This window comes from Bombus terrestris, chromosome 6, assembly GCF_910591885.1.
Source record: "Bombus terrestris chromosome 6, iyBomTerr1.2, whole genome shotgun sequence".
Classification (NCBI taxonomy): domain Eukaryota; kingdom Metazoa; phylum Arthropoda; class Insecta; order Hymenoptera; family Apidae; genus Bombus; species Bombus terrestris.
Window position 1 is genome coordinate 13,750,077 of NC_063274.1, and position 26,788 is coordinate 13,776,864.

The 26,788-nt window shown below is 44.4% G+C and overlaps 1 protein-coding gene across 3 annotated transcripts in view; it reads left to right on the forward strand.

Annotated features, from left to right (window-relative positions):
• Positions 1-10,159: 10,159 nt before the first annotated feature.
• Positions 10,160-26,788, forward strand: part of LOC100647968 (protein groucho) — a 152,971-nt gene continuing 136,342 nt past the window's right edge. Inside the window, exon 1 of one of the 3 annotated variants that reach the window (XM_020863331.2) lies at positions 10,160-11,104. In XM_020863331.2, the coding sequence (XP_020718990.1) occupies positions 11,042-11,104 (63 nt within the window). In that variant the 5' untranslated portion in view covers positions 10,160-11,041. Of the gene's footprint in view, positions 11,105-21,444; positions 21,566-26,788 lie in introns of those variants that run through there. The other 2 variants (XM_003396141.4, XM_020863332.2) reach the window with 2 other exon arrangements.

Sequence of the window (26,788 nt, forward strand, 5' to 3'; positions counted from 1 at the left end):
TTGCGGCGGCGTAGAAACGAGCAAAGCGACAAGAGCATTTACGTCTGTACGCGCAATTGCATGAGGTGCAACACGTGGCGATGTAGAGAGAGAGAGAGAGAGAGAGAGAGAGAGAGAGAGAGAGAGAGACGGAGAAAGAAAGAGAAAGTAAGCAAGAACAGGTCCATGTGTGTACGAAGAGCGGCATGGTCGTGGCCGTGTCGCGGGTACAGCGACTGCGTCTAATTAGCCGGTCGGCCGCGCGCGGAATTGAATTTCAATCGTCGTAATTCGCTGATTCGCCTCGTGCGTGCCGATCCGGCGAGGCAACGAGCGAGCGTACGAGCGCGTAGCAAAAGGGTTGGCCGGTACGATCCCTGGATCCGAGACTGTCGACGAGCAACAAGACCAGATAGGGAAGAGAAGGGAAAAGATATCCATTCCATGGTGGAAGGAACGCGAGAACCAGTCGCGCGGCTGCCTGTGACGACGAAGAAGAAGCGATTCTCTTTGGCCGGCCTTTTACGGTCCTCGGGCATGGATCGTTACAGTCGCAATTGCGCTGCGGGGCCTGTTGCGCGATGCAGCGCGCTCGTAATCGCGAGCCCTGGCTAATTAAACGTCGACGAGCGATCGTTAACGATACGCCGCGCCTCGTCGTAAAAGATCGTGGAATCTCAAAGCGTGTCACGGCTGTTACGCTCGCGAGATCGATCGATCGAAACAGCCTTCGGGACGAAGAGAGGCAGCGTGCCGAGCGTTGTACGAACACTCATGTGTGTATCGCGTATGTATGTACATAGGTACGATGGTTCCACGTACACGCGTGCACGCACGCACGTGCTATAAAGCGTTTGACGACGCGTCGACGTTGATTCGATACCCGCTGAAATATGACGGTTGTCGGCGTTTTCGTTTTTACAGGCGACCGACCTCTCGCGCTCTCGTCGACGATACGCGTCCATCGCTCTGGTAATCGAGCCGCTTGTAAAAAGATCGACTGCTATCTCGATTAAATTCTTCGTCCCCCGTGGCTGCGTCAGGCGTCCAACGCCAGGTTGTTTAGGGTCGTTGCGAACAGGGGCGCGGGATGAACCCAAGACTCAAGACACGTGTAAGTTTTAGAAGGTTGCGTTATGCACTTTGTTCGATGTTCACTCGTCTTGGAAGATACTTCAAAGCAGACACTGCACGGTTGAAGGTTATCCGCACACAACGAGCAATACGTCGAACATTTTTTACAAAGATTCAAGATATAAATAAGTTTACCAAAAATTGCGATTTATAATTTTCTGACAAACGTGTGTATTTCCCCAAAGAAATTCCACAATTTTTCCTCTATTAACAACTTTTATAATTTTTTAAATGATCTTAAACGATTGCAGAATCATTAATTCCTTGATGTCGGCACGCGTAACTCGTAATAAAGCGACTCGAGCCCATTTGAAATTAAAGTACCGAAATAATTTAGATATGATTTTAATTGTCCTACTAAGCTCGCAATTAGCGGTCCTTTTATTCCCCGTAAAAATTCCATTCCACGATATTGCGATTCTCCGGTGTTAAGAGTCTAATAATCGCCCACCAACTACCTAAACCAAAGGCCAGGTACCTGCCCTAAATCGTCATGATCTCTGAACGAATCCATGGAATCTAGACCAATCAAGCGTTCGACCATATAATTGCAGAAACTTTTGCACACTTGGTAAGCCCGATTTATGAATAACGTTCGTGTTTCGCTCTATTTATGCACCGTCAAAGGAATTCATTGAAAATCCCATGTGTCAAAATTAGCAACTCGATGATAGAGAACGGTTATTGGGATTAGTTCACGGTTAACAGACGAACGTATCCTTATTAACTGAAATTACACTCCTAATTACGTGAATATAGAAAGAAGACTGGGGCCAAAGCGAGAAATAGCCTCGATCTAATATTAAAGTAACCTTACAACATCATTGGACCGCTTAACGAACACTGTTCCGAATATCTCGACGCTACTGCTTGTGCAGCTTTGAGCACCGATTTCGCGATAAGCGTTATTGATTTTACTGCGATCCTCGTTTTTGCTGGCAAATATCGTAAACCTGAGGTATACACGGTATCTAATTCATCGAACGAAAAGAAACCGATGAAAAGAGGAAATAAAATAGAAAAGATAAAAAATGCGCGAGATAAAATGTAACGAGTCTACATAGGTTAGAATTATTCGTATGTAGTTCCCCCTAAACTGCTTGTAAACTGCTTACGAACAGAAGTTAACAGCTCGCATGCAAGAATCTTCGCTACGAGCAAGCGTTTCGCGAGGAACATCTTGAAAGCGGATATTTGTCAAAACAACATTATCTACGTCAAAATATGTGTCCATTATAATCATCATCTGACAAATTTTGAACCTATATTTGTCACAAAATATATCCACTGTAATTTGTAATCGTAACTTAAACCACTTAATGTATTGCCTCCTGAGAGAATACATAGTGTTTACTATTCCCTGACAAATTCACTACTCGCCAAGGTATACATCTACGTAGTTCGTGAACAGCAGAACGATCCCCGTACATTACACAATTAGCTGACTTCACAGCGATTAAAATAACCAGTACCTAACCAAAGTCCCGTTATGCATAAATCTGGCTGGTGTCTCGCCCACAATCCGCATTATTACCCCTGGCATCGTTATATCCAGCCAATATCGTTTCGCACTCTTCCTTATCTCCTCATCGGTCTTTTTGTAGGTCATCTTTGTTCCGAGGCTACACGTTGACGAAGATAATCATGCGTCTCTTCCCTTCTCGCTGAACGTACGATGCATATACGTATACGTATGCGTATACACGTGAGAAAGGGGAAAAGCACGAAGAGAACCCCTCGGAACAAAGATCGGGAACCTAATCTGGGCAACAGGAGCGGCAAAGGCAGCGGCAGGAACAGCAACAGCGTTAGGGGTGGTTTCACCGAGATGGGTCCGTAGATGGATTTATTTAAGGGCGTGTATTCAGCAGGAGATACAATGGCAAAACGACATCGGGGTGAAGGCGGGCGAGAGGAGAGCCGTTGAGCATCAGGGTCGTTCCAGTACCGGGAGGTTTATAGCTGACATCTGCGGCCAGTTTTGACCCCCTGGCGTGACGAAACAGCGAATACCAGATAGAACCAGGGCCAAGCAGCAAGGGTGGTTTAAGGACGCTAACTGGCCGAAGGGCGAGGCTCGCCGTTTTCTCTATGTTGCTGTTGCTGCTTCTGACTGCTGTGTCAGACCGCGCAGGCACAGAAGTGAAGAGTCTATAGGAGGGGTACTAGCAGTGGAGTCGGCTACGCAGTAAATCGACCGTTAAAAATCTTCCATGGCCCCCGAGTGTAATTCTGTTAGCCGTTTCCTCACGCTAACCGTGACGACCATGACGAAATTCCCTTCGTTGTCGAGGCCGTGCCTCTTCGCACACAAAGTCGGCACCCGTGATCGTCGTTGTGATCGTTGTCCTCGCCGTAAGTTGTACGTAGTCTCGTAGCCCGTGACGTCGGTTTCCCTTTTTCCTCGAGTGCGCACGTATAAACGCTATGACCTGCCCATTCGTTTTCCCGGCCGAGCACCTTGACTTCCGTTCGACGTGTGAAAACAGTGTTTTCCGCAAGGGGAGCCGCTCGGAAAGGAATTTTCCGGACACGCCCGTGGATTTTACGCTTGTCGCGGATCGTACTTTTTTTCTTTTTTTTATTTCTTTTATCCTTCTTCTTCTTATTCTTCTTCTTCTAGTTCTGTCCTCCTTTGGTCGTGCCTATATATATACATGTTACAAAGGAATCGTACTTGCTAGCATTGATAGAAATTAGTTTTAAAATGCGTTCTCTCTTTCTCGTTTTTTCTGCGCTCTTCTCTCTCAAGAACGAAACACGGCGAAACCGTAAAATTACAAAGGCGATACACCGCGAATCGTAACGAAGGCTTTTATTTCGTGTGTACCTTTCCGCGACGGTGGATAATAACGAGTAATAAGCTAAGTGAGCCGTGCAAAATTTTCGCTGCCATTCCCGCTGGAATAATGAACCCCTACCCCACGTGTCGTTCTTAATAACACCACGTCTTACTCCGCCATTTATACCGTAATTTCTCTTTCTCCGTATTGTTAGAACTGAAATTGCGGCGTAATTTCTCTCCCCCTCTGCACACTCACTCTTCCTTCGTCCACATGCCCGTACCTCCTCTCGCGAATATTTCCCTTTTTCTTTCTTTTTTTCCCTCTTTCGTTCCTTCTTCTCCCTTTTTGTTTTCCGCTCTTTTTGTTAATCTACAATGGCGAACAAGGATACACTTTATTTCCCCGACAAAAGGTTTCAATTAAGGAACTCTGTCCCGGTCCCGAGTTGAAAAATACCTAGCCGCTATGTTAAGCCCGTGTAACTTTACAAATGTGCATTATACGGCACTCGGCGAGCGCAACTCGGCGAGCACAACTTGGCGAACGCACTGTTGCACACCGAGAACACTATATTCGAGCACGCGTTACACGCCGTGACTACACGTGTATCACGTCCCGTGCGGCGCGGATATGGGCCAATGGCGTGGAGTGCAGGGGTGACGGTTATTTGATTACCGTATCCGTGACAATAACTCTTCGACGCGGCAAAATGCAACAGAGAGAAACGACCACGACCACGACCACGACGACCACGGTGACGATGAGGACTGGTCTCGAAATCGTTGGGTAGAAAGCTTTTTTTAAACGTGTCACGTAAGGATTTATTTGCCAACCAAAGCGAATGACGAAAAGACAAATAAGATACACTCTACGCTTGGAATAAAAGTCGCCCTGGGTTATGAACAAAAGCTGCTGGATACGTGCGAGATACGCGAGAAAGAAGTTTACGGTGGCGAAAGATAAAACGTCGCGCTTTCCAACCTTACGATCGTAGCCTTACGTGAGAAAAAAAAAGAGGAAAAGAAGAAAAAGAAAGGAAGAGGAGAACAGTGTACGGGCAAAAGTGTACACACGCAGACAGAACGACGGTAGTGATTTAATGACGAAGTTATTGGCAATACCAAATACGGTGTTTTGCCGGTAGAAACCGGATCGTTATATCAAATAAAAGCGAGTTTTGCGATAATTAACGAAATTGAAATTGCCAGGGACATTCCCACGCCAGTGCATGTCGGTTCGAAGGCCACGGACCGGGTCTGTAAAGCGGGTAATGCTTTGGATCAGGCTCATTAATTAATCCTCCTTCGTGGAAAAAAGAAGAAATCGACCGACGACCACTGGCTGAGCTTCTCGGTCAGAGAAGGGAAGCACGAAAAGAATAGGGGAGAATAGGGGGAAGAAGCAAGACTCTGGCACACACAAAGGTCTTTCTCGGGTTACCTGGCCGGGGCCGGATCCATAAATACACTTCGCCGTGTTAATTCCGTGTGCCGAGCAAGGGGCCGAGCCACTACCGGTATTAACGAAGTCCACGACGCGCGGTTACACCATGGTCGGTCTTGGTGGGGATAATTTCGAGCCAACCCATCCCAAGTCGGGAGCAATTTGTCTCCGGGCGTTGGATAAAACGTCGACGGCGGTGTGTTATTTGTAATTTGGATAACGGTACGCCGCTGCCAGAACCGCGGAAGACATTTGTCAGCCGTGAGTGTGCCTGCTAGATTCGTTTCGTGGTAAAGCCGCAACGCGATATTTTGCCAAAAGACCATCGAGCATCGTCCTTTATCAGCCTGCTCCTATTCGTTCGTTCTTTTCCTCTCCCTTTTTTTTCCAGCTCTTTTTCCCCTCTTTCTTTTTTTTCTACGTTCTATCTTTTGTTCGTACACGGTTTTTCGAGCTACCTGCTACGGACGTTTCGCCGCCACGCTCCAGCCGTTCCCATATTTTTAATTTCGCCCGTGATCTTTTTAAATGCACTCACTAATTGTATCGGACGTGGTTTAGCAAAATTAACACGGCGTTGCACGCAATTACGAGGTAATCGCCCGTTTCCGATTTTTTTACGTTTTCCTTCCTTCTGGTCAAATATTGGTCCATTGTTATTTCCCCTGAACGATCGATGGTTTAAAAGGGGAGACTCTCGTGGTTCGGTTGAACATTCGATCTATAGTTATTATAGATCGACTTGGACAACGCGTGGGAGAGAAGGAAGGAACTGTTCGAAGAATCTCGATTTTTGGTTATAAAGATTGTACACCGGAGTGCGTTGCATTATGTTACTCGGTCGATAACATCGATTTCGCTCGTTGATTTCCATTTACACGAACCGACAGGCCCGTGTACACACACGCGGAGAGAAATAAAATGAAAAGTGTGTAGGGCCGGATGCTCTCGATCCTTCAATTTCTCCCGTAATTAATAAATGTGATTAATATTTTTGTCTCGTCGGTCAGCCGATTGATCGATGCTTGCCCAATATACAAATTGCACGTTATTAGCGGTCATTCGACGTTCAATTATTTCGGAGATCCGTTTGAAACGGTGCCTCTTTCAAATATATTTAATGGCAAGCCCGCAGCGCTCGATCATCCTCACAAATCCTCTTCAACTTGGCGAGACGTACGTACTCTCATTCAAGCAGAAGTCAAGCTCTTAGATCTTTCCCTCTCTCGTTGCGGCGGATGAAGTGGACGTTGGTCCAGAGAAGAGGCGGTTGCCCAATGCACTCAGCCAATTATAATTAATTAAACCAGCTCCTCGACGTTTTCCCCGGCGATTTTCCTAGCAGGAAATTCTCGCGTACCGCTTGAGATAGAAGTACCGGCCAAAGTAATATTTACATTGTGGCGAATGACTTCTTTCATGTGGGCCACGATCGTCGCTGTTATAAATCGCGATACAGACACGTAAGAATAAGCACACCTGTTTCCTATCTGTACACAAATTATCACGTTCATTAGACAGTGCAGTTTCATGGATATACCGTCAATGGAGTCTTTCGACATAACAATAGAAATTATTGCTATAAACGCATCTATGTTAGATGAAAAAATAACAAACATCTCTTTCTTAACTTTGACGTAATAAATAGAATTTTCATGAAATTATCGGATCAAAGAAATAAACTGGCTTCTTTGGAGTTGGCAATAGAGCTTGGTAGCATCGTGGAAGAGGCAGTATTCTTGGTGCGGTTGGCGAGGTCGCCGTGGGTTGAGAGCACCGGCGTGGTTAGCCGCGACGACCGCAGCGACTGGTTCTGCCGCCTGCCGGCGTCTCCCTCACCCTCGCATTTCGCCGCGTATGCTCGTCTCATTCCCTCTAGTTGGCTTCGTCTCTCTCGTTTCTTCACCCTTTCTCCCTCGATCTCTCCTCTTTACTCTCCGTAGCGTAGCTGAGCGCGTCCATGGTCGTTCGGTGAGCACCGAGCCGCACCGAGGACACGTATCCACCGAGCGAACACGGGCGAACACGCAAACCGGCTGCGGCAGGCGGCAGGCAAGGCGGCTCCGCATAAACCGCAGCCGACCAAGCGCGACCGACAGCTTCGCCAACACTCCACGGCACTGCCTTATATTCCTTCTTCGCCCCGTGGAACAAGATAAAGAGCGACCGAACCAGACGGGAAGCGAGTTAGAACGGGACGGAAGAAGGAAGGAAAACGGTAAAACGAGTGTAGCCGAGGCATGGGGAGGGGTTCAGCGTTTCTGTGCATCGCACAAAAAGTTCATAGCTGGCGATAAACAGAACTACCATCGTATCGTCACTAGCACGGCACGTCACGTATTTATTTCATTAGGAGGGTCCTGCACCACCGCCTCCGTTGTGTGCGAAGCAAAAGGAGATGGAGTAGTAGAAGAGAGAGCGAGAAAGGTAGAGAGGGGAGAAATTGTGCGGAGTGCTATTCTGTACATATGTATGTATATATCCCATCCCGCGTTCCGCGAAGCATGACAATGGGGTTTTCTAATCCTCCTTTGGATTAAGGGTCGAAAGCAGGGCTCGGTGCACGGTGGCGGCAGGGCGAGAGAGCTCCAGGTAATGGGATCGACGTTTCGTTATGTTACTTTTCCATTCTCATCCTCGGCCTCTATCCTCGACATCCCTCCTTCTTGGCTGCCCCACACAACCACGACTGCGCCAGCCTTTGGTGTCTCGGTTCGTAGGATCCATCCCACAGAGCCCTCCTCCTTCCTACCCGCTCCGTGTTTTTCCTCATGTAGCCCCCTATTTTTCATGTTTCGCTGCGGCTTCGCGTAGCACCTTCATTCCGTATAGGAACATCCGTGGGGCTCGAACAACAATCCGCGCGGATCCGACGTACGAGCGTCAACTCAAAAAGTTTCGTTCTCATTGGCCGAGGTCGCGCTTTCATTCGACTCTTTGCGGCTGTCGGATGACACAGTGGGGCTGGACGGCTGGCGATTGGCGAAGTCACGTCTAGAAGCATTCTGGTTGGTCGAGGCGGCACAGACAGTCCGCGCGGAGCAGTTCCTTTACGAAGCGAGCGGACGATAGCGGCAATCAAGTAGGAAACTGCTTGGGACTGTGTGCTGCGCGATATTCACATAGGGGCACCCCCTTGCCACACGCATAGGATCGTACTCGCTACACACGGATACTCGAACACAATCGCGTTGGATGCGCGTATATATATTCCATCCATAGCTCGCGATCTCGCTCTTACTCTGACTCTCTCTTTCCCTCTTACTACGTTACTCTCACTTTATAGAGGAACGTTGTAGGGGTTGGGAAAACGGGTGGAGGCGCCATATTTGTGGTGGTGTGGGAAGTGAGGGAAATCACGAGTGGTGAGAGAGGCAGCCAGTCGGCGGCCAGTTGAGAGAGCACAGGAAAGGAGAGAAGGGCGGGAGAGAGAGAGAGAGTGAGTGAGAGAGAGAGAGAGCGAGAGAGAGCGAGGGAGGGAGGGAGAGAGAGAGAGAGAGGTTTTATGCGGACATCCGTGTCAGCCCGGTGACGGCCATTTTGCGAAAAACTTTCGATTTGTTTGCACACGCTGAGTGAACCGAGAGAAGCAACTAATACCTACGCGTATGCATGGCACGCCGTGTTCCGCGCCCTGTCCTCTCGTTTATTCGACCGTATCTGCGGGACCGAAAACTTTTCGAGGCTTCCAGTCTTCGTGCTTCAACTTGCAAAAATCGCCGGACCTGTACACCAACGGAATACACGATTCGCGTATACGATATCGCCCACGGGCTAACGATGTATCTTTCTCAATTGTATCTGTTAAAGCGAAGCACCGGTCGGCAAAGATAATGGAGCAACAGCAGCAACAGCAGCAAGCAGTACATATATACGAAAAAAGCATTCTGAGAACCGTGCGTTCCCTTAGTCATTGCATCGCGTTTCGCGAGATTGATACTCTGAATTGTCTAGATTCCAAAGGTAGCTGAATGGTGTAGTCGACAAATATTATTTGCACACACTCGTTAACCGCAGTATCAGCGATAATAGCATCGAAGGAATGGAAAAAAACGAATGTAATCAACGTTGATAAATGAGCACCGTTGAATCATCTTTCACTAATACAGAAATAGTAGACGTTGGTATAAAATTTCACAACGTCGACATAATGTGAAAAAAATGCTGTCATTAAAATAATTCATAGACAGCAAGGGCGAAAGAGAACGAGGGAACAAAGAGGTAGGAAAAGAGAGGAGAGATAAAAAGGGACAGAGCAAACATATCACGTTGATCATGTACACAATAGAATCGGTGTATGTATATTGTTCGATTGCGCCATGCTTAACGCGAATATAACCGTTCATTTGAAACCCGATTAATTACGGTCAACTAAAACGGCCCTAAAGCTATGGCTGGGTCACTCATCGCGTCAACAGCGCGCCAAAATCACGATAGACATATCCTCGTGCCTCGCCGTTGATCGATAAAACAGATTAAGTATACGACAGAAACGACAGGTGCTATGAAATAGAGTGCCAGAAAGCAAAAAGCAAGAAAGAGCGAGAAATGAGAGTGGGAAAGAGCGAGAGAGAGAGAGAGAGAGAGAGAGAAGGAGGACGTACCGATGTTTTAACGAGCCGTGATTTTCGTGCTCGCCTTTTCGAGACCCTTACGTAACGCGACTTAATTGTGAAGGAGCTATCGCGCCGGTTAATACGAGCGTCGAGAACGAGGAGAGACATTCGAGGGGGTGCTTGGCGGGTTTAACTGTGGAGTAACGGCCTATCAGGGTGGGGGAAGGGAAAGATTGCTTTGGAGGGGATACCATCCCCACCACTTACTCGTCCATCAGTCGCTCCGAGGCCGTTGTACAGAGAGGTTTGTTCTTGTTGTCCGTCTGTGCGTTTAACATTTCGTGTTTCGCTTTCACGTTACGTTCGCCGGTTTCGTCCGATCGGCGCGCTTCCCGGCTTTTTAATTTCCACACGCGCTATTGTATCGGTACCAGAGGAGTTTTCTTGCGTAGTAACGGAATAGACGTGTGCGTGCTAGTGTTAGTAAACTTAACCTCAAAGTGTGGCGGCGGGCCACTGTTTCAGTCGTAAACAAGCAAAGTGTAGTGTCTCTGTGTGATGGTGTTCCAATATTGAGGAAGTGAAGCCGTGAATACCAGAGGAAGGAGAAGCAGTTTTCCTTCTTTCGTTTAATCCGAAAGAAAAGGAAGCTTTACTCGGCGTATTCTTATCGCGGTTCTCGCCCTGTTTTACCGACCGGATAAAGGGCACGCCACGCTCTCCGTGCCCAACGGGATTCTTCGTGGCGTCGGCGTCACGTTTAACCTCGATGAGCGTAGAAGGCGGGTCGAAATAAGTGGTGACAGTAGAGTAGTTGTCGTTTGCAAAGGTGAAGTTACATGTTATCGATGAGAATGCGGTAGTTGCGGATGGCAAACACACCGATGGATCATCTTTGTGCATCCGAGGCGGGGACCTTCTTGATCGAATCGCGTCGACAGAACCGCGGACAGAACCGTGCTAAAGTTCGCTCGTCCTCGTAGCCCACGCGGGCGATTTGAATCGAAGTGTTTTTGTTTATCGTTGTTGTTGTTATTTATTGTCGTTAATGTGTTGCATGAGATGAAGCATACCGCTTACGTGTTTTAAAAACACATATAAAGGTGTTTGTATTTTGTACTAGTTTGAAATCATAGAAAAAACATGTATCCCAGTGCTGGAATCAACGCTGCTGCTGTGGCTGCCGCCGCTGCTGCTAGGCATCCGGTGAGTAAACCAATTTTTGCATCGATTTTACGTCCTTTATTTTCTTATGTTTATTTAAGTATGTACATCCTTGAAATAATTTATACACACATATTTCCATTGCCTTTTGTTACCGTTTCACACGACAAACAAAATTCTGTTAACGGAATAACGGATTAAACTATCATAGTTTGTTTCCTTATGTACCAAAATTCAGAGAAACCTTTCGAAGGCTTAATTCTCGTCGCGTTACGCCTTTGTTACGCAGTTTAAACGATTTGTACCTCGTAAGGGGAACCCGCGCACAGCTTAGCCACTTGGTTCGAGTTTCACGTGTACTGTGCTGCGCGTACTGCGCGCGATTCTGATCACGTTCAGTGGCGTAGAAACCAGTGTAACGCCTTTCGACGATCGGTCGTCGATCGGATTACGAATTCTCTTGCGTTGAAATTTTTGCGAACGCATGCCAGCCGATTATGGAACGGGATCGCGGTCGTTGTTACACTCGTGTACTAGGGAGCGGCGTGGTCACGTCAAAACATTCTCTCGATCGAAATAGAAACGGCGGCTGATCCGCGTTGGTCGAACACGCGATAATAATACCGATCCGTGCGCGGTTTCTTCGCGCGTCTCAGTTCGCTGCCACTGATACGGTCACGTGCGTCGCGGTGCACACATTTATCATGGTTCGCGCGTACGTTACCCATATAGGTTATGTACGTGTCGGATACACGTGCCTTTGGGGAGTATATATACTGTATCGCGCGCGTACATACGTGTAACTCTGCCTCCTCGTTTCGAGATTTCGAGATATCGGACCGCGGCGAGAGCGTGTTTGCGCGCGCGGCCAGAAATCCCGTCACGAATTCGATGTTAGCCGTGGACCGTGTAAAAGCCATTTCGTCTCGCCGCATCGCGTCGCAAGGGGGGAGAGCCTATTGATCCGTGAATCGGAGATCCATGAATCAGTTATGCGAAACTCCTTTTTCTTCGCGTGTCCCCTCTCTATGGATTTCGTGTTCGGCTTATAATAGCTGCCACGATTAAACCGTCTCGGTCGTAGTACATAACCATAACGATGTACAAGATCGGACGAGATTGTGCTCGCGTATGTACGTGTAGACCGTGGAAGCATAGTTTCACGGCAAGTTTAGTCGGTGAAATTCTTGCCGGTCGATGAACAGGATATTATAAACGGTCGGGGAATGAAAAACGGAATAGCGTGACTTTATGTAAGCGCGTTGAATGTACCGGCGTGTGATATGTTTATTGCATTTATTCCAGCGCGACGATAGAAGCGCGGAAATGTCGTTGTATGCGATTAAACGTGCGATCGTGCGCATTAACGCTAGTGGACGCAATATTTTCACGTTTAGGGTGATGCGGGGACGTAACATTGTACGTTTGCCAGGAAAAAATTACATCATTCACCGTTGCCATTATATTTGCCCCGGCATCGATAATCATAATAATTAGAGGCGAAAGCAAAAAAATCAGCCATTACTTTGTATTATAACGGTGTGTTGTCGGATGGAAAGGGACCCCTCGGATAGAATAATGAAAGCTTCATCTGGCCCATCCCTAATAACAGGCGTTACACCGGATGCGGCCCGGCGATATTGTAGCACGTGGTGAGCAACGGGGGGGGGGAAAGAGGGTGAGAAACGCGTCGAATAGAGAAAGACGGAGAATGAAACGGGAACGAACAAAGAAAAAAAGAAGACCGGAGGGAGGAAAAAAACAGTACTGGCAAAAGAGTCGAGGCTATCCCTCGAAAGGCGGTGACAATGTTGTGGAAAAAAGGTGGCTCTGTGTCGAGTGCCGTGAAGAAGCAAAGAGAGACAGACGTTGGCGAGAAATAAGGATGAAAGATATAGTTGCTTCGCTTTTTTACGTATGGGATAAGGGGGAGCGGTACGTCGGTGACGAAATAGTAGTGCATACATGGTATTAGACGAACATAACCTTCTGTAAACCGTGATATGCACTCGTGACGGGCCCTGATTCGGTAAATATTGATGCGTTTAATCGGCCCGTTTGCCTCGACGCTTGTGTAAACGCGGTTCGGTGCTCGTACAGATGAAAAAACTTTTGTAAACTCGATGAAATCGAATATATGATACGTCTATCTTTTTTTTTTTTCATTTCTTTTATTATTTGTTTTGATTTTGTGTCTCGTTTTTTCGCTGATAATATAATATCGATCTAATAAAATACGTGCAAACAATGCGATCGAATTTCACGGAACAAACAAAGACATTTGACTTGGTAAATGGCAGGGGAGGGGAACGTTTTGTAAGCAGCGTGGAACGATAATCGGGGCGATTTTAAGCTTCGAAGCCGTTCGACGCCACGCTGCACATGGTAATGCGTTGTTGGAGGCACGCCGTGCCGGGACATGCGAGCCGAGGCGAATCGAGTTGCGCTGTCGGCACGGAAATATGGAATCACAGTGATATCTTGAGCGTCACGTCGTCCATTATGCTGATGCGCCCGGTAAATTTCACGCATTATACTCCCATTATATGTTTCCTGACCGAGTGGAATCGCGATCTCGTGCTCCCGTTCGCGGTAATTACACGCTGCTGCTTCTTGTTCGCCGGTGGGGAAAGAGAGGAATAGCAGGGGAGGAAGCGATTGTTTTAATTTCTGTCTCGTCCCATCGCTGCCGTGTTATTGCTTTACGTTTATATCTCCTTTCACCATGTATTTGTTTATTTCCTCTTTTTTCTTCTCGTTTTACTTCATCAGTCATTTTTCACGCATACACACAGAATGGTTCGATCCTATCGTTGACTCGATATACCTCTGTGCGTTTGCTCGTTGATACAATTACCCACGTTGAACGAACGCGACGACCGGAAAAAATCGTTTCGCGCGACCTACTGTATCGACGAAAGAGCAGCGTGTCTGACTGGGTTCGATGGAGTATAGCCAAATTGTATTCTCCTATAACGTTTATTCGGCACCTGGGGCGCGTATTTCTTTCCCCTCCGGCTCTCGCCTATGTGACGCGACATATTGTCTGTTCCATTACTCTCTGAACTGGCGCCCCGAGATTCACTTACGCTGCCCGCTCTCGTGTTATTCTACACGAGACCGCGCTAGTACGACCGTAAAAATCTTGTCGATAAAAAGGGAACGTTGTATCGGGCAGAGGGGAGAGCGTATCGAAGTGCAGTAAAACAAAGGGTGAAAAAAGAAAAGAAGAAGGGAAGAGGAAGAAGTGGAAGAAGAATAACGCAGACGGCTCGTTTCCGATAAGAACTTTTAGAGAACGTAAAAAGACGATTCTTCGTCGATACGAGAATCGTACTGTTAAGGTTCATGGAACGGATACCGATAAAACGATTTGATTTGCTCGTGCACGCTCGCCTAGTTTTCTCTTCAATAAGGCTGAGATAATTAAATGGACGAACGCCCTTTATCGCCGGCTTCCCGTTTATAATTGCTATTTGTAAGAGTTTTTAATGGGTCTCTCGATAGTCGACCGTACCCGGGGGCAGAGGGAATACAGAGATCTGAACTCTGGCTGAAGTAGCTTATTACGTTAAATGGTTTTCTTTCCGATATCGGAGGCGAATTAATCAGCGAAGATAGCCGTGGATCTTCTCTCGTGCTTCTTTTTATATCTTTACTTCCTCACTTCCGAAAAAAAAGTAGATCGGACGAGACAGTTTAGCTTAGCTTGGTTGCAGGTGCTTGAGGGGAGGGACGTATAATCCGAGGGTAGCCGAGCGAAAGAGACGAACAACTGCAACTGGGAAAGCATCCCTCGTCTCTGCCGAAATAATCCCCCTGACTGGCGCAACAATGGCCAGAAACGAACCCCCGAGCGTGAAGCGTAATACCCGAGTCCTCAGGGTGCCGTAAATTGGTCCACTGGGAGTGCAAAGGAGAAGAGAAGAGCTGTGTGGAGTGCTTTACCTATGGACCCTCGTGGTTACTTTGCCACCCCTCCAGTTCCGTCTTCTGTTTCAACAAGGAACATCCTACTCGAGAAATCCCACAGCAAAAGCTCGTTTCTTCTTTATTGCTTTACAATTGTTCTCGTGCGCTCGTCCGTTTCAGAACCATTCGAATCCTCCGCTCACATCGATGTTTTATAATTTACGAACTCATGAAAAATGTCTTATAAATTGCAAAGGTAACGAAGGATAGAAATTTCTTGCCGTCGTTCGATAGTTTGCGAAACATGCGATGAAAATCTTCAACCGAATCGAATCGATGATAACAACGTACCGTGAAGAGTATACACTTCCGGCTTTGCTGGCAGACCGAAGTGCTCGCGATTTCAAAATGCTCATACCGTTGCGGGCAGATGGAAATATGTAAACGTCCGCCGTATCTCGTGGTCAATAAATATTTCCCATCGAGTAAATTTGTTTGCATTATGACAGTAGTGATGGCTTACACGCACGAGAAGGGTTGGATCTTTTCTTTCGCGTTTTGGCGAGACATTCGTGCCTCGTCTGTTTGTCTTCCGGCAACGCTTTTCAGGCAATTATTTATCTTTCGGCCGTGCCCTCTATAGATAGCTCTGGTGAACTGGTAAAGCTGGGGGTTCGTTCTATCCTCGTCGAGCTTTCTCAGACACTGCCCGTTTCAACCGTGCTACAAGGGTTCCTCGAGTGTTCGGAACATAATCCATTGTGCCGGAGCGATTGTGTTTACGTCTGCATGCGTTTTCAAGTGGAATGGAACTCTGCTTCCACCAGGACCCCTCTTCTCTGTTCGGTGCTCGTTTAAATAACTCTCGAATTACCTCCACCATCTTTCACTTCTCCTTTTAACTCCTTCGAAAGGAGAGTTCTACCGTTTCGTACGTGGTCCGGGCAATCTCGTGCCAGTATATATTCCTCGATCGTTTCCTCACCGCTTAATCTTCTGTCTCTGAAGCTGAATCGCTTCTAGTATTAACCTCGCGATGAAGTGGCTGGCAAAGTGGCGATTCCTTTCAAATAGCACAGTTCGAACACTCGTTAAGCAAGCGTTTCGATCGAGACTACGAATTTCTCCATCGTTCCTCCGGTAATGGCTAACGATTCCTCGAATCGTGTTTACACCCATCAACGCTTTATCATCGTTGCACGCAACGTCTTTTCAGCTCAGCCTTAATTATTCATAACATCTATGGCTGCGATAATCGGTCTTGTGATAGATTACACGTGCAATTAACCGGATTCGCGTCACTAATAACTTCTTCCCCCGTGGCTGGCAAAAAAGAATGTAGAGAGCGATGGGAACACGTCCGGGGGGAGGGGAACATCGCGCATTCGATACGGAGGACCGCTCGCGATTTTCACGGCTCGTTAGTCACGGCTTTATAAATCGAACTATCCTCGAGGAAAAAAGGGAAAAAACGCTGTGGCCATACTTGCCTATGCTCGAATGTATGCGTGCACCTACATCCATAGACACACGTATATATCACTGACGAAGAAGGCGCGTATATGTGTATTTCGAGAGGAATGTGCGAGTGCATAAGTATTTCGTGCACGTTCGCCACGAATAATGCGTGCAGGCACTTGGCAAGGAGCGACGGATACCGTGGCGTACCTATACACATGCGCATGAATATACATATAGTCACCACGCGAACGATCACGTGTGTACACGTTTTGCATGTATACAGCGCGATAAATACGCCTAACCGCTTTGTAAACCTCGCTGGAAGGTGGATAGGGGGAAAAAGAAAGTCCGAGGAAGCCTCTTCAAGTCCCCTCGGACTTGCTCGTACAGGAGAATGGCACTAATTGGCATTAGGCTTGGCAGTTTGTCGTGTTCCCCCCTCTTTGAGCCTGCGTACGCTGCTCCCTGGCTCTGCTACATCACGCTGCCGCACACCGGAGCGTTTCGCGTTTCCATGACTCCTCTTCCGTGACTGCAGACATTTCTCTCCTCGCCTCTACCCTCCCCGCACCTTCTGCCCCGCGTAAAATTGCTCGCGGGCCTCTCTTTCTCTCTCCGCAAGTCCATACAATCGGCTATATAGTATTACTTATCGCTGCTGGCGGCACGCACAGATCTGTAATATCGATCGCATATCCACGATCGCGCACCTCTCTCCCGTACACTTTTTCGTCCTTTAATCCTGGCGCTTTGGGACTCTGTAATTTCTCACCGCGGGGGGTTATTATCCTGCACCGGCATCGATGCCACGAAAAATGCCACGGCCTTCATGGACGATTCGGGAACGTGATTCTAAAGGAGTTCGAATAGGTGATTGGCTTTGGTGACTCATTCACCAGGCTCGATTGTAGGCTATACTTTTTTGTAGTATTTATTAGAGTGCAAGATCAGACAGGATATTGGTCAAATTAAATAGAGGTATAGGTGATCGTGTTGCGATATTTGTTGAATTTGATGCTTCATGGGCAAATATATTGTTTACATTCCATAGTGAAAATTGATCGTACAGGTGTTTTCAGGTTTTGAAAAATTGTCAAATATTGATATTGATCTGTATTATATTATACAACCGTTTGTTGCATCAGATATCTCCAATATTTTTAATAAAATTGTATATTTGGAGGAGAAAAATTCCAGATTGAAATTCTTATGGTTTTGTTTAGATATTCCGATTTTTATATTCCTGATATTTTCATTTGTTTTGATAGGTAATATATCTGAAATAAATGGATGAGAATGTAAAATGTTATACAACTATTGGCAAATTCATTAGAGGGACTAAATGGAATTTTTCTGATTAATAATCACGAGGATTTTAAAATAACTATTATGGCTTCATGACATGCTTCAGACCGAATTTAAAGTGCTGAATAATACAAGTTTAAAGCGAACCATTTATAAGATATTGCTACTCCGAATAATGGCGATAAATTTCCTACTTTTTTTTTTAGTACAGAATGGTGATTTTGACTTCTATCGCACGACATATTAGATTTGCCAGTCGTTATTCGAAACGGAAGCAGTGGTTAATTTATCGATAACGTTTTACAACTCTTCTTAGAGATTTGAAAACACATTGATCATTTTAGGAATTATCGATATCGTGAATGCAATTTTCATTGATCGGAAAGATTTAACTGTACTTAGGTTGTATATTTCTTCTTATTGATCGAGTGGACATTTTCTCGAGATAAATTTTGTAATACTAAATTATTCAAGTATCTTTCACTTTTTATCCATCCGTAGATTTATATCTTATGAATATTACTTTATTCACATTTATCGCTGTACTACCATGTTTCATTATTCTAAGATTAGCGTGGCATTAGCTCAGTCTATTTATAGCTATTATATTCGTAGTTTTCGAGTCACAGAAACTTTTTAATTAATTGTAATATTTTCTCTAATTGCCCGAAATTGCATTCATAATGTATTAAAGTATACTTTTAAAAAAGGATCTTATTTCGACACCAATTGTGTACTCTAAAATTAACTTCCTCTCTCTAAACCATTCAACATACTCTAAACTAATATTTTTAAACTAATATGACCAATTCTACCCATAGACTTAACTCATAACATAAAAGTAAAGAGAAAACAGCTTGTGCTGGTAGTTAAAACGTGGCACTGACAGGATTTTGCCCGTAACGCCTATAACTCTCTACAAGTGAAAATCTTTTTATTGTCGGTAATTTTGCGAAGAACCTAAAACGAAATACTCTAGGGATTTTCTTCCTTGCACCGCGTTTCAAGACCACGAATAGCGTCCAGCCACGAAAACTGTCTGAACGTTTTTCTAGCGATATCCTCGAACGACACTCTCGTGAATTTTCAACCACTGCTCGTTCACTTATATACATACATAGGGTGATCTGGAAAAAAAGAGCGAAGCAATTTAGGTGTATATGGTGCCTGAAGTGAAAATGTTGAATTAGCATAGAAATTCAAAAATTAACTTTGAAAGAGATAAAGTAAAGTAAAATAGCATAGGTATTTATTTAAAGTTTCTTTCATTACTTTATAAAATTGTTTTACGTCCTTATGTTTAAATTCATTTTTCATTGCGGATTCAATTTTCATTACTTAAAAATGTTATACGTATGCTGACAAATAATTTTCATAGACAAATAATTATCTGTCTCTGTATCGTAAAACTCTACGTATGTGTTTGACTTAAATTATTACGAAATATTCCCTATAATTTTCTGATTTTTTAGTACGATAAAATCCTTTAGTAGATAAAAGCGATACCTAGCTAAGACAATCGTGTCGACAACTCAAAGCGACATCGAACGCAGTAAAAGTAAAACTTATTTGTAAAAATGATTTGGGATATTTTGATTAATTAATTTTTCATTTCTGGTCGGCTATAATTTCTCCTCTCGATTTTACAATTACCGTGTACCTCAAAATTACTCGAGCCGTTCTTTCTGGATCACCGTGTATATACGCGTCTACACAAGGATATTCTTTCCGAATACGTCTATCCGGTCGGCGGCACACTGGTTTTCCGCAAACCCACCACGCTATGCAAATATTTGTCGGACGTTCGTCGGGCCTGGTGCACGCTCCTTCTCCATCTCCTTCTGTTCCCGGTCGTCGTTCACTCTGACGTATCTCTTAGGCCACGTCGTCATGGATACCGTCTACAGACGGCCGTGGAACGAAGGAAAAGAGAAACGTCCAAATATTTGCGTTCGACTAGCGCACACGGATACTAATCAGTTTCTTTTAGGCGCAGGACAGTGACACTGGCTGGCCTGAAACTCGCTGGACAACATTCGTATTGTTGTTCTGTTACTTCTGTTACGAGTCTATCCAGATATGCACACGATCGAGATCATAAAAACAATCCTATAGGTATTCTCGTGGCTGAGTGTAGCTCGTATATAGCTTGCAATGTAGCTGGATGTTTTTGTGGTTTTTGGGAATGTTTTCTTTGCAGATACCTTATTGACCATATTGAATCATGTTACGAACAATTTTTTTTTGGTAACTACATTCGCTGCAAATCTGATTCTCATTATAACGCTATAACGCTGCTTGATAAGATTTATTATGTATTTTTATCGTTGGTACATTTGTACATTTATCGTTAATGTGATCAATAATTAATTAAGGTGCAATTGGCACAGCAATTAAAGTGCAGGGTTAGAAATGTCTTTGTCGTGCTTGGCCGAGATCTCGAGTCCTTATCCCCTTGAATCTCTGTCAGTTTGCTTGTTCTGACGCCCAGTTATAGGTAAAATAAATATTGTATATCGAGAATTTCCCACAGCGGAAGGAGTCACCTGAAAGAAACATAACGCCTTTTAACTTCAAGGAGTCTGCTTATGTAAGTTGTAATGTTCGCCGTTAAACGATACCGGATTAAATTTTCGAAACAGTCGTTATTTCAAGGCAGTGGAACAAATAGTCTAACAGCTATTTTACGATCTCTTGAGTGTTGGTTTCACCGGCAATGTCAAAAGGAACAAAGTATATATAAAAAGAGGTCGCGACCGAACGACGCCAGTTCCATTGTCTTCGACCAATCATCTTACCATTTGTGATTGTAGAAAATTGACGAGGAAAACTCGAGCTGGAAAAACTCGCGGTTTGTCACGAATAGAAAAACATATGGTAATTCATGGAAATGTGTATTTGAATACTTGTAAACATCTTTTCTGAATATATTATACGCGTTATGGAAGGGGTAATGTATGAGGTACAGAATAATACGACTACTATGATCATATCGGAAAAGTTTGAAACAAATACGAATATTTATATACGGAAATTACACGATGTTTGAGTTTCTCTTCGTTTCTCATTTACATCTAAATTTCATTGTACGAGTACACAATTAAGATTCGCTTCTCAAGAAACTGATATCTTGCTTTCATAAGTTCTAAAGTAAATTTAAAAAACAGGCTTCGTAATATTATTACTCTTCTGCATTTTTCAATTTATCAAGTGAATATTAATAAACCTTGGAATATTTAGTGGCACTTCCCGTTAGCATTAATTATACGTTTATGATGATCATTCACATTGCATATTAATATTTTAGTAAACACACATGTTGTAGTAAGTATCTGATAACTTCTATATACATCTTTAGATTGGTTCTGTCCGCTCTCCACTATTTAGCAATCAATTAAATTGTAACTGTCCAGTGAGTCGCGAACCTTGGATCACATTAATGCACAAAGTGGAAGGTTGATTAAAGAATTCTAGTATGATTGCGATTTTGTTAAATTTTTATTTAAAATTAGTATGATGATAATTTTGAAATCTTAGTATGATTGTGATTTGTAAGTCTCTTGTTTATAGTCTATATATAGGTGTTTATAGTCTAGGGGTCAGTCTAGGGAGTGTGTTTTCGTCAACGTATTTTGTGAGGTGGGAATGTGTATGTCTGTCCAATCGTGTGACCGTCGAAATGTGCGCGTCTCGCAAGTTGTGCGTCATATGCGCAGCTTAACGTCCCATTAGTCACATCGTCCTGTGGTCTATTGCCGAGTCCTTGGTGTCGAAGTTTGTGAAACGTTGTTTGCTATTAAGTGGATCCATCCAGCACTTAAAATGGTAATTAAGTCGTAAACGTGATCCGAGTTGTAAACCTTATAATGCGACAATGTGGAAAAGTTTTCAAAAATAGTAGACGTGCTGTCCGTATCGTAAAATTGTGATAATCTTGAAACGTAAATAATAATAATTATGATACTCGTGACTAATTGTAGTGTTAATGATATTTCAAAAAGTTTTCCACGGTTAGTGTCGAAATATCTTCGTCGTCTATTGCATAATAAAATACAGGAAGACTTGGATAAGCTCATTTTCAATACAGTTCCGTATCATCAATGTCAAACGAATCGGATATATTACCAGCCTTCCTCACCGTGAACTCATCCTCTATCTTCGTCTTTGCTTCTACGTATCATCGTCCATCTCTATCTCCGTTTCTCCGGCTTTTATCAGTCGATTGAATATCGATTAAGTCTGTGCCGCTTTCCATTGCATAATTGAATCGTATTCGTGTTAATTCATCGTTATATCGGCTCGTTGAAAATAAATTGTCACGTTCCACTTCAGTGGCTCGAGTTTCTAGAACTAATCTGCATAGCACGTGTTCTTCTCTCGTGCAAAGCAGAAAAAGGAAAGAGGAAAAACGTTTCACGCAGATAGACAACGAACCGTTGTAGCGGTTTTTGCATAAAGAAAAAAAAAAGAGAAAGAAAAAGAAAAAAGAAACGTACGATCGCGATTAGAAATTCTGTTTGTTAGTTTGCAGAGAGTTGTTTTAAGCTTGGTTAATGCTGAAAAAATCTAGGAAAGACGAGAAGTGGCTGGCTAAATGTGACCCAACCGGATCGAAGTTATCCACTCGTAGTTCACGCTATCGGATTATCAAATTCCTGTTTACGGTCGTCGTGTCAGGTCACACGTAAATGCCGAGGGCCTGGCTAATCCAGTCCTTGGTATATACTATATACCACTCATCAAGTATTCCAACGACAATCGTTGGGAGCCCTAACCGTAAACGACCCTCACTGAGCATCTCCCTTTCCCCCCTCCCCAACTGAACAACACAGAAGGGGTCCCTATTATTTTCCACGAGGTCGTCCGTGACCACCTCGGGGGTCCCTCTTCGTGATCGGTCGTAATTTTTGGAAGCGAGCCGCGACCCTCGAGGGCTTTGGGGCGTTAAGCTGAATTAACATAAGAGCGTGTGTGCAAACAGAATGGCTCGGGGACAGCGTGTCCGAGAGCGAGACAGCGTGACGAACGAGACTCCGTGTTGGCCAGAGACGGAGAAAGCGCCGGGACGTGGCTCGATGAATGGGGAGAGAGAAGGGAGAGCATGGTGGGAACACGTGTCCCACACGGAGATAGTTAATTACTCGTTTGTGCACGCTGGCTCGCTCGCTACCAGCAGCCAGCAGGCTAACTGAGACGGAAAATCGGTGAGCGTCGCCGACGAAGCAGGATAGAATTATATACTCCACTGTTGCGGGAATGAGAGCAGTCGAGAGCTTCGTAGAGGAACGAAGGAGTGAAACCGCTCGAACGAGAATGGTCACTGGAGCGAGAGAGACGAGAATAGCGCACGGGCACGGGGATCGAAACGAGAGGGAAGATCGTTTCGAAGACAGAGACATCGGGCTGGTGCGTGACTGCCGCGGGAGGGAGACAGGATATTCCTGTTTCATCGGGCCGTCGAGACCTACGCTCGCCACACGAAGGTGGAGAAGGTGGCAGCGATGGAACAGGGTATACGAGGAGGAGGCGAAAAACGAGGATGAGGTTAATGATATACATGGGGGCTACCGTATACTACCGGCTCGATCCCATCTGTGGCTACCTTGTCTCCTTCCCTCGCTTCTTCGCCTTTCCTTCTTGCACTTTACAGCGTCTTACTTGCACCGCCGTTTCCTTTTCGGAAGCTTCGTATGCTTCTTTCGCTCCTCACCGGCGAACAACGTTATATACGTGTACCTGTAGCACTCTCTGTTCTCTACGTGCCTAGGTTATACGACTAAGGGTACGGGTTCTTACGTGTTAACACGTATTCGATAGTGTTATTGAGTCCGATCTTTGCACTTGATGTATCGCTTTTGATTAATCCGGAAAGCCATGTAAAAGGATCGCGTTTGTCAAGATTAGATAAAGACGGAGCACGTGTTCTAATATTAGACGTGGGCGCGAGGGATTTATCGGCTCTTTGAATTTATCATTTATTTTGAAACGGTGGAAAAACTGTTAGACGTCGGAGATTAATATGTTTGGTTGTGAAGTAAATCTTTAAAGGAAAAGTCGGATAGTTTACACGTGTACGATCATATCTTTATTCGCTTTTTTATAATGTCATGTTTTTAAATTCCTATTTTCTGTTCATTCACAAACAAGTGTAATTATGTCAAAGGATTGTTTTAACTGTGTTAGAGTAAAAACAATCGTACGAATCGATAATTTTAATCTAAAGCTCGTGAACGATATCATAAATAAAATCACCTTTATAAATTAAGATAGGGTGTGTATAATTGTCGTTTTAAAGGTCCACGCAACAATTTACAACAACAATCTTTATAAATAAAATACTCAAGCGTGATTCGATATATTTTATCCACAAGAGCGATAAATGTAATGAATTAGTTTCCATCGCAGTCTCAAAAGCAAGATACCGTTTATTTTACAGTTATAGTAACCCTTCAGACATAATCTGAGTCTTGCGCTTCTTCGATAGTTATTTATACTGCTGTTTCAACAAATCAATAATCGAAATAATATTTATTATTAAGAACTGAAACAAAATTAAAAGCTAAAATAAAGAATCAATTCCGATATGTAGTGGAATATATAGATAATACAGTGGAACGACCGTAGTCTGTGACAAATGTGATTCGATGAAAGTTCGAGTAGCTTAATTACTCCACACACATACGCTAAACCAAGAAAAGATAGTGCTCGAATATTTTCCCGTCGAATAATTTCCAGTAGACACACGCGCACGTATAGCTCTTTGATTGTTACTCGTACAGGATTCGTACGAGGCGATTTCTGATGCGTACGCAGCGGCAGAGGCAGAGAAGATTGTGCAAGCACGCGCACAATACGATTCCGCAGCCAGTTTCGTAGTCGCTAGAGCGAATATTGGTATTCGCTACCAGCGTTACAAGACTGCGCACGCTCTGGTGACTTTTCGAGCGGCAGAACGCGCGTTCCGCGGGGAATCCCAGTTGTTTGAGCGGGAAGAGGGACAGGAACTATGCGCGGTGAACTCCGTCGCAGAAATGCAAGCACATACACGCATCAACGAAGTCGAGCGAATCTCATGCGGCCGGATCTTCTCTGTTGTGCACGACTCTGTTTACTCGTACCATTTGTGTAGACAATGTGTCGTGATATTTGTAATTTGTACGTTGATGGTTTAAAAAACGTGGTCTTCTTTTTCCTTTTCATTTTGACTCTATCTATATTCTTAACTTAATTAGTTAAAAGGTTGATTAAAAGGTGACGTGGATATGTTGACGTTTTGAGGCAATGACACGATTTAATATTTCTAATCTTGAGAAATTTAAAGTTTGATATGTTGGTACAAATTAGTTGATATTTGAGAAAACAATAATGTTGTTCACTTTGTTTTGATTCAAGATGAACCAGATTGTATACAATTCTGATTTTTGGAACACGTAGTTCACAGAGGAAATTCGAAGGATAGTTAAAATTCTTTATTTGAGCCACTCGGTTCAGAATCAAATTCATGAATTGAACAGTTTAAGGAAATTTGTTTTTATTTATCTTAGAGTATTATACCATCTTTTCGTGATATATTTTTTCTTCTTTCCATTGAATCTAAACTCTCGGACCCTCGTTGTCCACGCCACGGTAACAAGATGTATCTCGTTTCTTTTTTTCCTTTTCTTTCCACTCCTTTCTTGAACACTTCACGCTGTCTCGAAACGACTACGAAGTCAACTCGGAGATAATAATAAAAAAGAAGAACAGCAAAGGGGAAAGAGGAGAGGAAAAAAAAGGGAGGAAGTACATAGTTAGGTCGCCGAGACCTCGTCGCGTAGCTACATTAGCTGCAGCTTGTTCGCAGATAAAGGCAGCCACGCTCTTAAAAACCCTCGGTCGACCGTTGTCGGGAGATAGCTCCGATAATGGCTCGACATCCAGGAGACACGAAAGACTTTTCTCCCTATCTTCCTTGTCACGCTTACACATTTATCTGGTTCCGTTCAACCCGTACCAATCATAGCCCCGAGAAACAGGTTAACGACTGGTCTGGACATAGAAAAACAATTAGAGGCGGTTCACCTCGTACCATCCATGAGAATGGAGAACTTATAGAATTTCGTTTCGTTTTGTTTTTCTTCCCTTCTTTCGGATACGTCTGGCATATTTTCTATCAACGAATATTCTAATTAATTCTGCAATTTTTTCCTGAATTGTTCTCTGATGTATTTTAAATTCCTCATGATTATTGTACAAGTAATTTTCCATAGTTGTTAGTTATTTATTGATAAATTCCACATTCGATCTTGATTCGCTCTAATTTGTATTGTAATTTCTTCTACATGTAATTTTAAATAATATTTTCGATTAAAATATCTGCATAATTCTAGCGTGTATTTTAGACAAATTCTATCCAAACGTGCGTTACGACTGGTTTAAAAAAAGCTTTAAAAATTATAATTGACGCATCAAAATATCGAGCAATTGTCTGATCCATGGTCCTTCAACGAAGCGTCAAAACGCTTGCGAAATGTAACAGAAACATTTGCTAGGGGCACGCGTGTATTACACATATACGTATATATATATGCGAAGCCGGAAACCAAGGGAACGGTGTTAAACTCACGACTCAGCCACGCTGAACGGTCGAACTACTCCGCGAAGAGAGTTGTTTTGTAATCTCTCGTTGCCTCTCGACAAATCGTGGCCGCCGGTGATTCACATAAATCCCGCATTTACGGCCACGTCGAAACAGATCGTTGAGCACATACGCGTGCCATTCTCCGATTAGAATCGCAATTTAGACGCCACGGAACGATTCTTCTCGAATTTCATTGCTCGTGCGCTCACCCTCGTAGGGGTGAGCGGAAAAAGAAGGAGGGAGAGTGGCCACGGATCCACCCTATAATATCGGATAACGAGATTATCGTGAACCAAGCAAGAAAGTGGTGGTGAGAGCCGTGTGGCCGTCCTGTTCGAGAAATTTCATTTCGACGTGACCGTGCACCCTGTACCCTCTAGAGAGAAAAAAAGGCGATAGTATGGCGACGGTATCGGATCAGGGGGATA